This window comes from Nannospalax galili, unplaced genomic scaffold (assembly GCF_000622305.1).
Source record: "Nannospalax galili isolate Female #2095 unplaced genomic scaffold, S.galili_v1.0 scaffold685, whole genome shotgun sequence".
NCBI lineage: Eukaryota > Metazoa > Chordata > Mammalia > Rodentia > Spalacidae > Nannospalax > Nannospalax galili.
In genome coordinates, this window is record NW_008353482.1 from 3,694,605 (window position 1) to 3,707,665 (window position 13,061).

At 44.5% G+C, this 13,061-nt stretch overlaps 1 protein-coding gene across 1 annotated transcript in view; it reads right to left on the reverse strand.

Moving 5' to 3' along the window:
* Fam189a1 (family with sequence similarity 189 member A1) overlaps positions 1 to 13,061 on the reverse strand; it is a 530,618-nt gene that overhangs the window by 287,928 nt on the left and 229,629 nt on the right. The window contains exon 2 of the mRNA XM_008850622.1: positions 4,596 to 4,652. Within this exon, the coding sequence (XP_008848844.1) occupies positions 4,596 to 4,652 (57 nt within the window). The remainder of the gene's footprint in view (positions 1 to 4,595; positions 4,653 to 13,061) is intronic.

Genomic DNA, 13,061 nt, shown 5'->3' on the forward strand with positions numbered 1-13,061 from the left:
GGCAGATCTGGAGAAACATTTAGTTCAGGGTTAATTATTCCCCGGCACTTAGACAAGACTCTTTTGAGCAGTTCATTAATGCCCCAATACGTTACAAAGTTTTCCAATCTGGACACTAGAATAAACTGTTTGGGGGCCTAGCTGTTTCCTCCAGACCTCCTGTGGCTCTTTCTTAGTTTTGGCGTCCTAACTGGTACACTGCGGGTAAAAGACAGAGTGAAGATTTCTAGCACAAAGCTGGTGAAACACTGGAGGAAGGAAGCTCTGTTACAGAGGAGAAGAGGGGCATCAACCATCTGACAAGAACTTGAGGAAGGTGACCTCCTTTTGCAGCTTTTGAGCATGATGAAAGAGATAAGAAGGAAAATGGTGTGTGTGGTGTGTATGTATGTGTTCATGTGTGTCCATGCACCCACACACACCTGCTGTAGTACTCCATGAGAGCGTTTTCATGAGCTAAGAGTCAGTGACAGTATACAAGTCCCAAACACTAGCAAGGGATCCCCTGCAGATCTTCAGAACCCTCTATTTGAGTTGAGTCTCTCTTCTCTCTTAGGCACTTTTCTTCTGCAAACTACAGTGACCTCTCCCAAACTCTCAGTTTGTGATCTTATGTGTCCTGGACTCTGCCCGGGTAACCCATATCCATGCTTATGGACTAGAAAATTCTCATGGCAGGAGGTTTGGCCAATCTTAGGACTTACAACATGACAGATCGAGTTAGGAGCAATAAACAGTTGAATCGGGCATAATTATTGATATGAATTCACAGTTTGTTTTGGTCAAACTATAACCCCCAAATAGCCTATATATACTAAGTGAGGTTGAAATGCCAAGCTTCCTTGGTAGTCCATAGAAGAGGGGACCTGAGGCCTCAAAGAGATGGAAATGCCAAAGTGTAAGACCTCATCCACCCCAGAGGGTCCAGAAGGCACATTTCATTACCACTACAGCAAGCATTTAAGCTCTTCCAGATGGACATTTCTGTTCAAGTTGATATAATTTAGTGATGAAAGTAAACCACCATCTGAGTAAGCCAGAAAACATAGTGCAGGACTTGAATTCATGTACTCTAAGAACAAGTCCCTCAATTATCGGCAAGTCTGAATTGGTTGTTTCAAGGCCTAGAGGCCTCCCCTTCTCTTCTCAAGTATAAAAGCCAGCTCTTGCCAATTCTGCTGGGAAGAGAAGGGCACAGCCACACTCAGTGAATGGCTACCATAGGTATCTGTAATGTTTCATCATCGGTTTTATTATGGACACTGGAGCCATTCATCTAGGCATCCTGTGTGATGGTTCCTTTCATATGCCAATGTGACTAGTTCATAGTCTCCAGCCAGACACTTGGTGAAACTAGTTTGGATGTTGCTGTGATGGTGATTTTTTAAGATGGGATGAGCATTTAAGTCAATGAACTTTCAACAAAGAAGATCACCTTCCCTGTGTGCATGGGCTTCATCCAATCTCTTGAAGGTCTTATGAGAAGAAAGATGGACTTCCTCCAAAAAGAGGAATCCTGCCTTCAGACTCAGTGTTATCTACTCTGCTCTAAGGCTCTAGCCTACAGGACTGAGCTGCAGAATCTCATGAGAGTCTTTAAAATAAATATCCAAAGTAATGGGCAGATAGAAAACCAGGCAGGCAGGCAAGTGGGTATTAGCAAAATGCATCCTATTAGCTGTGTTTTCTGAGGCACCCTGATTGATACATCTATATAGAGTTGGGCCTCTATATCCATGGTTCTACAGTCACAGATTTGCTCAACCGTAGATCTAAATATAAATTTTTAAAAGTGCATCTTAGGGGCTGGAGAGATGGCTCAATGGTTAAAAGCACTGGCTGCTCTTGCAGAAGACCTAGATTCAATTCCCAGCACCCACATGGCAGCTAACAACCATCCATAACTCCAGTCCCCGGAGATCTGACACCTCCTTCTGACCTCCACGGGCATTGCATGGCATGGGTACACTTACATACACACAGGTACATACTCATACACATAAAATAATAAAAATAATAAATATTTTTAATGTGCATCTTTAGTGGACATGTACAGACTGTTTTCTTGCCATTATTCTCTAAACAATCCAGCATGACAACTATTCAAGGGGAATTTACACTGTATTGGGAATTGGTATATGGGGGGAATGTGCATATGTTGTATGCAAATACTACACTATTCTATGTAAAGGACTCATGCATCCTCATATTATGATTGCATGGGGTCCTGGAACTAATCACCCTGAGGGGTGACTAAGCCGTGCATTTATCTCTTAGCATGAATGTTTTGTTTTGGTCTTTTTGAGACATGGTCTCCCAGTAGACACAGCTGGCCTGGAACTCACTATAAAGACCAGGCTGGCCTCCATCTCACAGAGATTTGCCTGCCTCTGCCTCCCAAGTGCTGGGATTAATGGCATGTACCACAACACCTGGCATATCATGAATGTTTTTTATTCTTCTTGAAATACAGTTGAAAGCAAAGATACATTGCCAGTCATGGTTCACAGAGTTACTTTTGCTAATGAATCATGACTGCACTATGCAGTCAGTACAGACCAAAGAATATTTTTATGGGAGAGACAATGAAGCGCCCATCAAAACTTCCCTCCCCTATAATGTTCACCTGCCCCTGGAAAGTGTCTGTCCAGACAGGCAGTGCCTGCCAGCCTCCTGTGCAACCAGACAAGGCCTGGTGACAAGTCCTCATGGTATTCACAAGTGATAAGCATTGCTTTTAGGTCAAGGAAATTAATTCAAGACTCTTGTCCCCATCTTCTCTCTCACTGAACAGCAGAGAGTCCACAGGCATAGGAAGTAGGGGAACCCCAAATAGAAAGATTGAAGATTCCTGAAATCCTCTGTGGAGAACACGGCTGCTGCCTGCAGTGTCTGCCCTTAAAGAGACACCGGAAGGAAACCTGCACTGCATAAAGCCACTGAAAATCTGGGGTTTGGCACTGTAGCGTTTCTCTAGTAAAGCCCTTCCTCCTCTGCCTAGGGCAGGCAGGATCAGGCAAAGCAAGGTGAATGTGAGCACCTTCCAGAGAGCAGCTGTTCCTACTCCAATCACCCAGTAGGACTCAGGAACCGGCACTTGGAACACTGCCTCAGCAGGCCCAGCTGCAGCCATCCCCTCCTCTTAGGATAGGGCTCTGAAATCTAGCTTATTCCTGTGTCTTGCCCACCTGAGCCACATCCGTAAGGCAGTGTAAGGCACCTGGATCCTGCCCACCATGTGAGGGTCTCCATGGTGGTGCCAGGACGGGGGTAGCATGAGGGTGTGGCTGAGTGACCAATACTACACCTTGTCTTTTTTTCTACATCCACCCTAAGGAGGGCAGCTTTCTTTTTCTGGCTAGCATTAGAGGGTTTAATCTGCCATCCCTTTGGGAGTACATGAGGGGAATGGAGCAGGTTGTGCCTGCATTGCTAAAGCCAGATCAGAAGTTACTGCCAGTCCCAGCCACATGTGCACTGCCATCCCATCCCTCATAGAGCCAACTTCGTGATCTCTAGGTGGGGGTTACAGTAACGTCAGCCATCCAATAGAGGTCAGGGTGGGGGTCAGGGACATGGAGGGTATGGAGGAAACAGGTTGCCAGGGTGGTTTATTAGGATACACCAGAGTTCATTATGCCAACCCCTCCACTTATCTACATCTTTAAAATTTTCTATACTAAAAAAAACAATTAAGGAAATGTCTCCTATGAGCTGAGCAATAACAGAAGAAGCTCAACTGAATTCAAGCTTCCATCTATCCTGACACCTTTTCAGGATGTCACGGTCCCTTTCATGAAGGAAGAAGTGCCTTCCACAAACAAATTTGAGGTTTTTTTCTATATCCATTAATATTTAGTAAGTATCATTATCTCCAAGTCCAATCATTTAAAACAAGATTTTAAATAATTGATTAATACAAAAGGAGAAATCCACCACACTGCCTTGTTCATTACCCATCAAAGCCCAGAAAAATCTCTTCTTCTAGTCCTCACAGGGACACATCAATATATTAATGCGCACACCGAGAAGACTAGCCTACAAATCAATACACACACAGCTGCTTGCGGTACTTCTCAAAGGGAAAACCCACCACTTCCCTCACCTCCCACGTGGTCCATTCCTCCATACCATGCCAAGCAATTCTTCTATTAAAGAAAGTGTCTTTATTTTACAGTATTGCAGTATTTTGTAGTCTACAAAGCACACAGAAAACTAACATTTCTCAAACTTTGGTAAAAATATGTGATGTTCAAATACTCCTATGTACACAAACAGATCCTAGGGGCTAGAACAAACACCAGCATCTAGACTTTCAAAGCATCTTTGTTTATGGTATGCCCTCCAGTGATGGCACAAAAGCCAAGCACACAAATAAAGGATGTGATGGGAGTGCTGAGGAAATCACTCAGGGGTCACTGCAGAAGTAAAGCAGGCAGAGGCACAGTAGTTCTCGAGGCCCCATCAGCAAGTAGCAGACACTTATGCACAAAGGTCTACACCACTTCCAGCCAAGAGACTGAGTATTCACACTTGTGCCTGTGCAAAGGTTAAAATATTATCCAAGGCCACTGAAAGTTCCAGGTGTCACTTACCACAAGCGAGAGGGGCCTCTTCCAGGAGACGACACCAATCAGTCCTGACAGCAGCACCTGGAAGGGCAGAGTGGCGGGAGGTGAGATGTTTGGAAATCTTTCAGACCAACTTCAACTGGTTCCAAACAGCAAAGGGCAGGTGAAACCCACACAACACAAGAGTGTGGTTGCAGTGAGCTGTACTCCTCTCCAGATGATCACAGCCTGTGGGCACACTGTCAGGCACACCTGGGCCTCTCAATCATCGCAATTACTGCACTATAAGGCACGAGAGAAATGGGCTTCCAGAAAGATCCTCTACCAGGCTGTGTAGTGTTCCTGGATTCTCTAAGTTATTTAGTCCATACTCTTTAAAAATCACAGAAAGAATAGAAAATACCCTCTGGGGAAATGGTAAAGCTACCCCTCACTCACTGGCCATCACACAGCCTTTCCTCCATCCCCTTTGTTTTCAACACAGCTTCCCATCTTACCAATAAGCAGTTTCTCCTTCAAAGCTTCTGGAACTTTCCAGATACTGACTCTGAGTGGCCCACACCTTTCCCAGACCAAGTCCTGCTTTTGTCCTTGCCTTGAATCCTTCCACAAGTAACCCTTGCTTCTGGTTTCTCCTTGCCATCTCTATCACAAGGATATGATGGGTCTTTATCCTTTAGAACACCACCATTCAGGCCTTTGTCCATCTAAGACACAAACTCCCTCACCCAATATTTAGGTTCACCCTCCACAACTCAGCGGACCTCTGCTTCTCAAGGTCACCTGAGAGGTCACCCAATGCCACCTTGTCTAAACTTCTTTCCTCAGCCTTCCTCTAGGGTCTGTCTCCCAATTCTCAAGACCTTTGTTTCCTCTTCCCAGGCCATGGGAAACCTAGCTATTATAAGGCTCTTAGACCCCCTCTGCTCATACAAAGCACTGCCCCGACCACTAAGCATCGCCACAGGTACCTCCTCCTGGTGCCTGTGGCTCTTCCATTCAACACGTCTGCAAATCCTCTACCTCCCAGGCCTCGTGATCTTCTTATAATCAGCTTTCTACAATCATGCTCCTCCTTCCTGGCCACTCATGCCTAAATCCTGTCCCTCGCCAGCCCACCCCCATATCCAAACAGATCCAGGGCAGGAGGCTCTGGCTTGCCCTTCAATAAGACAATTATGTTTGGAGGCCTCATTATAAACAAGGTGTTTGGATATGGGATCCAGAAGGATGAATCACATACATCTGACACCGAGGGATCAGGCCAGGCAGCCAGGGACCTGACTGGAGCTTCGGCTTCATTTCCCTTCAAGGGCTGGCCAGACCTGAGGAACATGCTACTGACATATGTACAAGATCTCCTTGTTCACAAACTGCAGGCGACCCTCAACATATCTACAGTGGGTGGAATCAGGTCACAGACCCAACAGGCTCCAATCAATGCTCATGAATCCTCTGGTCCACGTTGACAGCTGCCTACAACCTCTTCCCTTTTCCCATGCCTTCTCTCTGCAGGATGCTCAGCTTTCTCTTCCTTGTGAACACGTTCTGGCTCCAATGCTGAGGAGACCCGTGACTGGTATCTCTCAGGTCTCTGGGCAGTCAAATCTCATTAATTCTTTCAAATGTCCCTAGAACCTGATTCTGAATTTCTATCCCCAATGCCTGAACATCCACAAAAGCCTCTCTAAGGCCAGGTTCATCATCCTCAACAGACACACCTTGGTCCCAAGTCATTTCACAGGTAGATCACAGGGCTATTTCTCTAAGAGACATCTTGCTAGAACTCCCACCACCATCTCCTAAATGATATTTCAGACTCTAACTTCATTCCTTCACCTCTAAATCTTCTTTGGATTGATTTTTAATTCCCACCAAGAGTGCCATCATTTTCTGAGCTCACGATACAGTTCAAGGAGCAGGGGCAAAAAACTGGATTGATTACTCTGGATGTCTGTCAGTTTGAATGCTCCCCTTATTCGCCCTCTGTCTTGACAAAAGAGCTCATTCACTCACCTCTAACTACATGAAGAATTATCCCTGTAAGAAAGGGGTTGAGGGTTCCCTCTCTCCCTCTCTCCCTGTACATGTGCCAAATAAAGATCATGTGACTAACAATAGGTGAACATCTGCCAGAAAGATGGCCCTCACCACACCTGGAACTCACTAGCCAGCCAGTCTAGTCTATCAGTGAGCTCCAAGTTCAGTGACTCCGTCTCAAAAAATACAAAGTTCCAGTCAGGCATGGTGGTACATGCCTTTAATCCCAGGACTCCAGAGGCAGAGTCAGGCAGATCTCTATGAGACCAAGGCCAGCCTGGTCTGCATGGTGAGTTCCAGGCGAACTGGGGTTACAGGGAGACCCTGTCTCAAAAAACAAAACAAAATAAAAATACACTCTTCCAGAGAATATCCATTGCTTTCAGTGCTTGCCTGATATCCATAATACACACACACACACACACACACACACACACACACACACACATATATTCATACATTCATGCATTGTTCTGGGTCAAGGACAAGGAAGGTTATGAGCTGCATGTTTAGGTCACAAGAGGAGCTCAAAACCTAACAGGTTTTTTTACATTATAAACAAGCTAAGATAAAGTTTTTAGTAAAAGTCATTTGTCCAGAGCATGTACATAGTATAAAGGTCATTCCACACAAGATCCCATGACACCCTTCAAGAGTATACCTCCCACTATCTAAGGGCCTCCCACCTGACCCCACCTCTCAAAGCTACCACCTCCCAACAGCACCAGCCTAGGGACTTAAGACTTCAACATATGGGCCTCTGGGGCCATTTAAGATCCAAATTAATGCATATGCTAATCTACCTGGTGCAGGACACTGGATTCTACTCCTTCTATTCATCCACAGAAGCAGCAGACTTCCTGCTTCTCCAGGGCAAAAACAGTGGTGTCAGTTCAAAGGACAGAGAGGGCCACAATACATCAACTTGGAGTTTTTCCAGCTTACGTTCTGGGATGCTAGCTCTCTCTGGACACCTGCTCTAGTCTACCTGAAACCCAGGGGCACAGAGCATGACCCTCAGATCACAGCATGAAAGAATTTCAGAGCCACTTCTCCTCAGCTATTGGTTCTTAGCTTCAGCTATTTCTGTCAACTCCAGTTACCCATGAGGCTGCTGCAAATGCTGGTGCTGGGTAGTTCTGTGGGTCTATTTTATTTCACTCCTGTGTAGGAAAGGGTTGTGAGTCAAGCTAGCCGTGAAATTACCATGCCATGAAACCACTGACCCATTTAATTGACCGGTTTTGTTATTCAAAGTCCACAGTTTGCCAAGAATATGGAAAAACTACAGAAGGTCAGAGAAGAGTACCATATAATTAAACAGCTGTGAAAGAAAAGCCAAAGGAAAAAGCAGAGGCGGGATTTTGCTGAGGGAAGCTTCACTTCACAAGTGCTTCTAGTTAAAAGTAAACCAACTCATTCTCATCCTCGCTTCCCTACCCAGCCCAAGAAAGGCAAGAGATAAAATTAGAATTGAGACTGAAGTTCCTGCTGCAGAGGGTGATGAAGGGGATAACGGACTGTCAGGTAGTAAAGGCATCATTACAGCCAAAAGCCTTTCCAGTCTGATGGGTACCACTGCTGGCCATCGAGGCCTGGAATGAAGTAGCTCTTTAAATTTTGTTCTCTTAATACTGGAAAGTTCTTTTGATACTTACAATCAAGAATTTTGTTCAGATCATCAGATCTGATTCAAAAGCAAATGAGGCAACATTTTAGGCACTGAGAAAAGTCCTTCTAGAATGAAGGCGAGAGCCAATTCAATTACTTTCCCAAAACATATGGAAGGTGTACCCACAGCTACTGTGAAGTCAGCACACCAACAAGAAGCCAGCATCTTCCCCACACCTGGAGAAAGAAGCTGTTCGGAAAATGGAGTGATCTGCCCAGGCTGAAAGAAGTGTGTGGAGCCTAACTTCCACGGCTTTTCTGCACCACTCATTCCTGGTCAGCCTCACAGTGGGACAGACCCTCCAGCTCCACGCAGCTTCATGGTTTTTTTTGCCTGTGTGCCTTTCTTTGTCTGACTCTCAATGAGAACACACAACAAGGTTTGTTCAGCTGTTGAGTTTTCTGTTCTTGTCTGCAGAACCAGGAAAGACAGTCACCATCACACTTGCCCCGCCCATGATGCTGCCTCTTCTCTTGAACAGCTCCCTCTTCACCACCCTCTCATAACCTGTCACCTCCAGCCTAGGGCCCCAATAGTCTCCATGCCCGTTCCTCCTGGGGGCTATACCAGTACATCAAAGTCATAAGGTCCCCAAGGAAAGCCACCTTTCTGTTATATCAGGGGTCTGTCCCTTTAAGATGCTGGCCGTTCTAAGATGCCTGAAGAAATCAACCCCCATTTTCATTCATTCACATATACATATGTATGTATAATATACATAAATATGTATGTATAATATATATAAACATATATATTCTTTCTTCCTCTGGCTCTCTCTTTCTCTCCCTCTCTCCTCTCCGCTCCCCTCCTCTCTCCTCTGTCTCTCCCTCTGAGGCAGAGTGAAAAACACATCTGTGCTGTGGTTTCACAGTCTCTAATTTATGGTCCTACAGTGTCCTCTCTTCAGGGAGTTCTTTGAGGGCTCCCTCTTCTGCAAGCCTCCCCTGTCATCCTGCCCATGACGGCTACTTCTCTCTCTTACTCTTACTTAAGCTATCTCTCCTAATGAAACTCCTCTCTGGATTCTCCTCTTTGAGGTCCCCTTTATGTTGTTTCTGATATGATGAAGGGTCCCTTGTTAGTGCCCTCCCACCTCTAGGCCAGTCCATGGTTGAGTCCCTTTCGCCTAATAGAGCTCATTCCTGAAAGCTGATTGTGCGTCAGTTCCTTTCCCACTCAACCCACCTGTCATTCCTCTTCTCTATCTAACCTGTTCTTCTCATCTGTCGCCCCATAATAGAAAAGACCTATTTGTGGTTCTCCCTCTCTGCTCAAACAGTAGCTGAACTGTAATAAACACATGAAAGAAAAAAAATCCATTACTCACTTCCCCATGTTGATGCTGGGATTTTGTCTGGTTTGAGCTTGCATGGAACTTCTGTGCCTGCCACCATTGCTGTGTGTTCATATGAGTAACTGATCAGTTGTCTGGAAAACTCTGTTTCCTTTTAGTCATCCACCACTTCTGGCTCTTAAAGTCTTTCTGCCCCCTATTCTGAGCCTTGGAAGGCAGAAGTTTGATATACGTGTCCTATTCAGGCATAAGCACTTTGCAGCTTCTTGTCTTGTTCTCTGTACATTGGCCAGTTGTAGGTTTCTGTTAGTCACCTCTGATGCACAAGGAAGCTTCTCTGGTGAGAGTTGAGAGGTAATCATCCTGCCAAGGCTGGACGGGCATGCTAATCTGGAATGGGATAGAATCCCCATGACCTGAGCATGTCTGAGACCTAAGACGGCTAACACTAAGGAGTCTCTGTATATTTCACTTTGAATGTCACCAAGGTTCATCTGTATTGCAACATATGTCAGAATTTCCTTCCTTTTTAAAGGATGAATAATATTCCACTCTCTGTATATTCCACACTTTCTAAATCCATCCATCCATTAATGGATATTTGGATGGCTTCCACCTTTCAACTATTATGAATGCTGCTGCTGTGAGCACGTGTGTGCAAACACCTATGAAATTTCTTCTTTCAATTCATCCATGTAGATGTATGTGTCCAGCAGCGGAATTGCTAGAGCCCATATTCATTCTATCCTTTTTCTACCTTTTTAAGACAGGATCTCCCTGTAGCCCCAGCTAGCCTGAAACTCACTCTGTACTAGGCTGTCCTCGATCTCTCTGAGATCCACCTGCCTTTACCTCCCAAGTGCTGGAATCAAAGGTGTGTGCCACAATGTCCAGCTTCTAACTGGAATGTGTTTAGGAACTTCATGTGGCTTTTCATAATGACTATACTATTTTATGTTCCCACCAACAGTGTACAGGTTTCTGGTTTCTTCACATCCATGCCATCACTCAGGCTGTTCTGGGTTTTGTCTGTTTATAACCATCATCCTAATGACATGAAGTGCTTCCTCACTGTGGCTATGATTTGCATTTCTCTAATGATCAGTGATATGGAACACCTTTTATGGGTTTGCTGGCTGTTCGTGTATTGACTTTGAAGAGATGTGTTTTGAAATCTTTTGCCTATCTTCGGGATTCTCTCCTTGTGTTTCCTTGAGGCACAACTGACAAATGTGTTGGAAGTACAGGTCATGCCTAACAGTCACAAACAGCTAGAACCAATTTCTCTAAAACAGGAGTACATCACACTTCAGTAGAGACTTTGAAAATTAGAAATGGGTAGTATATTCAAAAGAACAAAGAATTTTGGAGTGTCATAGTAGGAATGAAAAGATGGTCAAGGAGGAAGAAGTACATTAGTAATATTAACCATTCAGGCAACCCAAGTCCAGAGGAAGTGAGAGGCTCTACTAGGCCAAGAGCCACTCCCTAGGGGTGTTGTTGAAATTTGTTGTTACGTGGCTTGGGCTCCATCTTCTTGTAAACTCACAGCTCTTAAACACATCCCAGCCTGGAATTCCTCAGGGTCAACAGCAGAATCCCAGAATCCCTTTCATGTTTCTCAGCTTTGACATCAGGAATAAACCAAGAACTTTCTCCAACAGGCAAGGTCCATCCTGGCAATACCCATCCTCTTTGCTTGACAGCAAACCAATCCAGCACCTAAAAGCACTACATGTTTCAGCCAAGGGCAGACTGCATAGATGATGGTGGGCACATCTGAATGTCACTCATTTAAGTACTATTCGGTACATGTCACTACTTTAGAATGTACTCCCACTAATAAAACAGCAGCTCACTGGCTGGGTGTGGTGGTACACACCTTTAATCCCAGCACTTGGGAGGCAAAGGCAGGTGGATCTCTGTGAGATTGAGGCCAGCCTGGTCTACATAACAAGTTCCAGGCCAGCTGGGGTTACAAGAAGACCCTGTCTCAAAAAAAAAAAAGCAGTTCACTACCTATAAAGAAGTATGTTTTTCACAGAGGCAATGGCAGCAGCTTTGTACATTTGCTGGTCACCTGACTCAAGAAGCCACATGGATGCACATTCGTAATCCCAGCACTGGGGAGGCTGAGGCAAGAAGATTGTGAATTTGGGGCCATCCCAGTCTACAAAGTGAGGCCCTGCCTCACAAAATAAAGACAAATCAAATAAACAAAAAGAAATTCAATGGAGTGACTGACGGCTCCATCCAGGTTTCTTTTTTTAAAAATTATTTATTTAATAACCATATAATTAGAAGAAGCATTTCATTACAACAGCACTGGCATATCCAATAACTACATAACAAGCAACAATGCCAGACAGGCGATACCTTCTTTTAAGTTGTTGACCAGGGTGGCCAAAGGGATTCCCAGATAGTAACCCAGCATAGAACAGGGAAAATGAACAGCAGACCCCAATCTTATCCAGAGGAATATAGACAACTGATTACCGCTAGATGAGGAACAGCTGACCCTCCTAAAACAAAGACCTCTAGATAGGCTGACTAGATTCACCAGAAGGGCAAATTGTGGCTGGGGGTGCCGACAACACAGTGGACAGTAGCAGGGATATCAGAGTATAAGGGCTCTAGTGGGGGGAGGGAGGCTATGGGAGGGTGTAACCTGGGAAGTGGGTATATAAATAAATAAAAAAAAGAAAAATAATTCCTCGAAGCATAAAAATTTGTTCCTTAATAATTAGTAGATATGAAAAACATTACCATTGAAATCTACCTGATGACTTTACATCCAGGTTCTTGCAAGGACACTCCATGGTGTTCCTTCAACAATGCAATTGCCCAATGACACACTTCCCAGAACATGTCCCTGAAGATAAGTAGCTTATGGCTGCACACCATGCAATCCTTCCCCCTTTGTCAGAGATGGACTCACTTCGGGATTCTGTCTTAACCTCAGTCCTGCCCACACTCAAGGGTCAAAGGTTAAGTATGTGCACACATCATGGGGTCCAGATCTTTCAAGTCATCCTATGATTATGCACACTATGCTGGTGTTTTCAGAAGAATATTTTAAGTATAAGTAGGGGTTGTAGAGATCTTTATCGCTGAGTTTGATCAGCTGTCTTCTACACATCTACTGAACAATCATATTTGGTCATTTTGTTACATTATACTTCCTCTTCCTTAAGCCATCACTTCGTTCCTGACACGAATACCTCATGTTCTTTATTCTTTTAAAAGTGCTGTTGAATTCAAATTTCCAATGTGCTTAGTAACTATTAGTATATTCTTCTATCTAAAAGTAACTGATCTGTTTTCTATTCTAGTGATATTTTTGGTTTGCAATTGTTAGGATGACCATTGAAAAAGAACTTGAAAAGCCTTCAGACGCACGCAGAAGAATTGACAAAACTTTCCATGACTCTTGACCACAGAAACTCAGAAATACTAGCTTAGTGTTGTTCTAAGCCACTAGGCT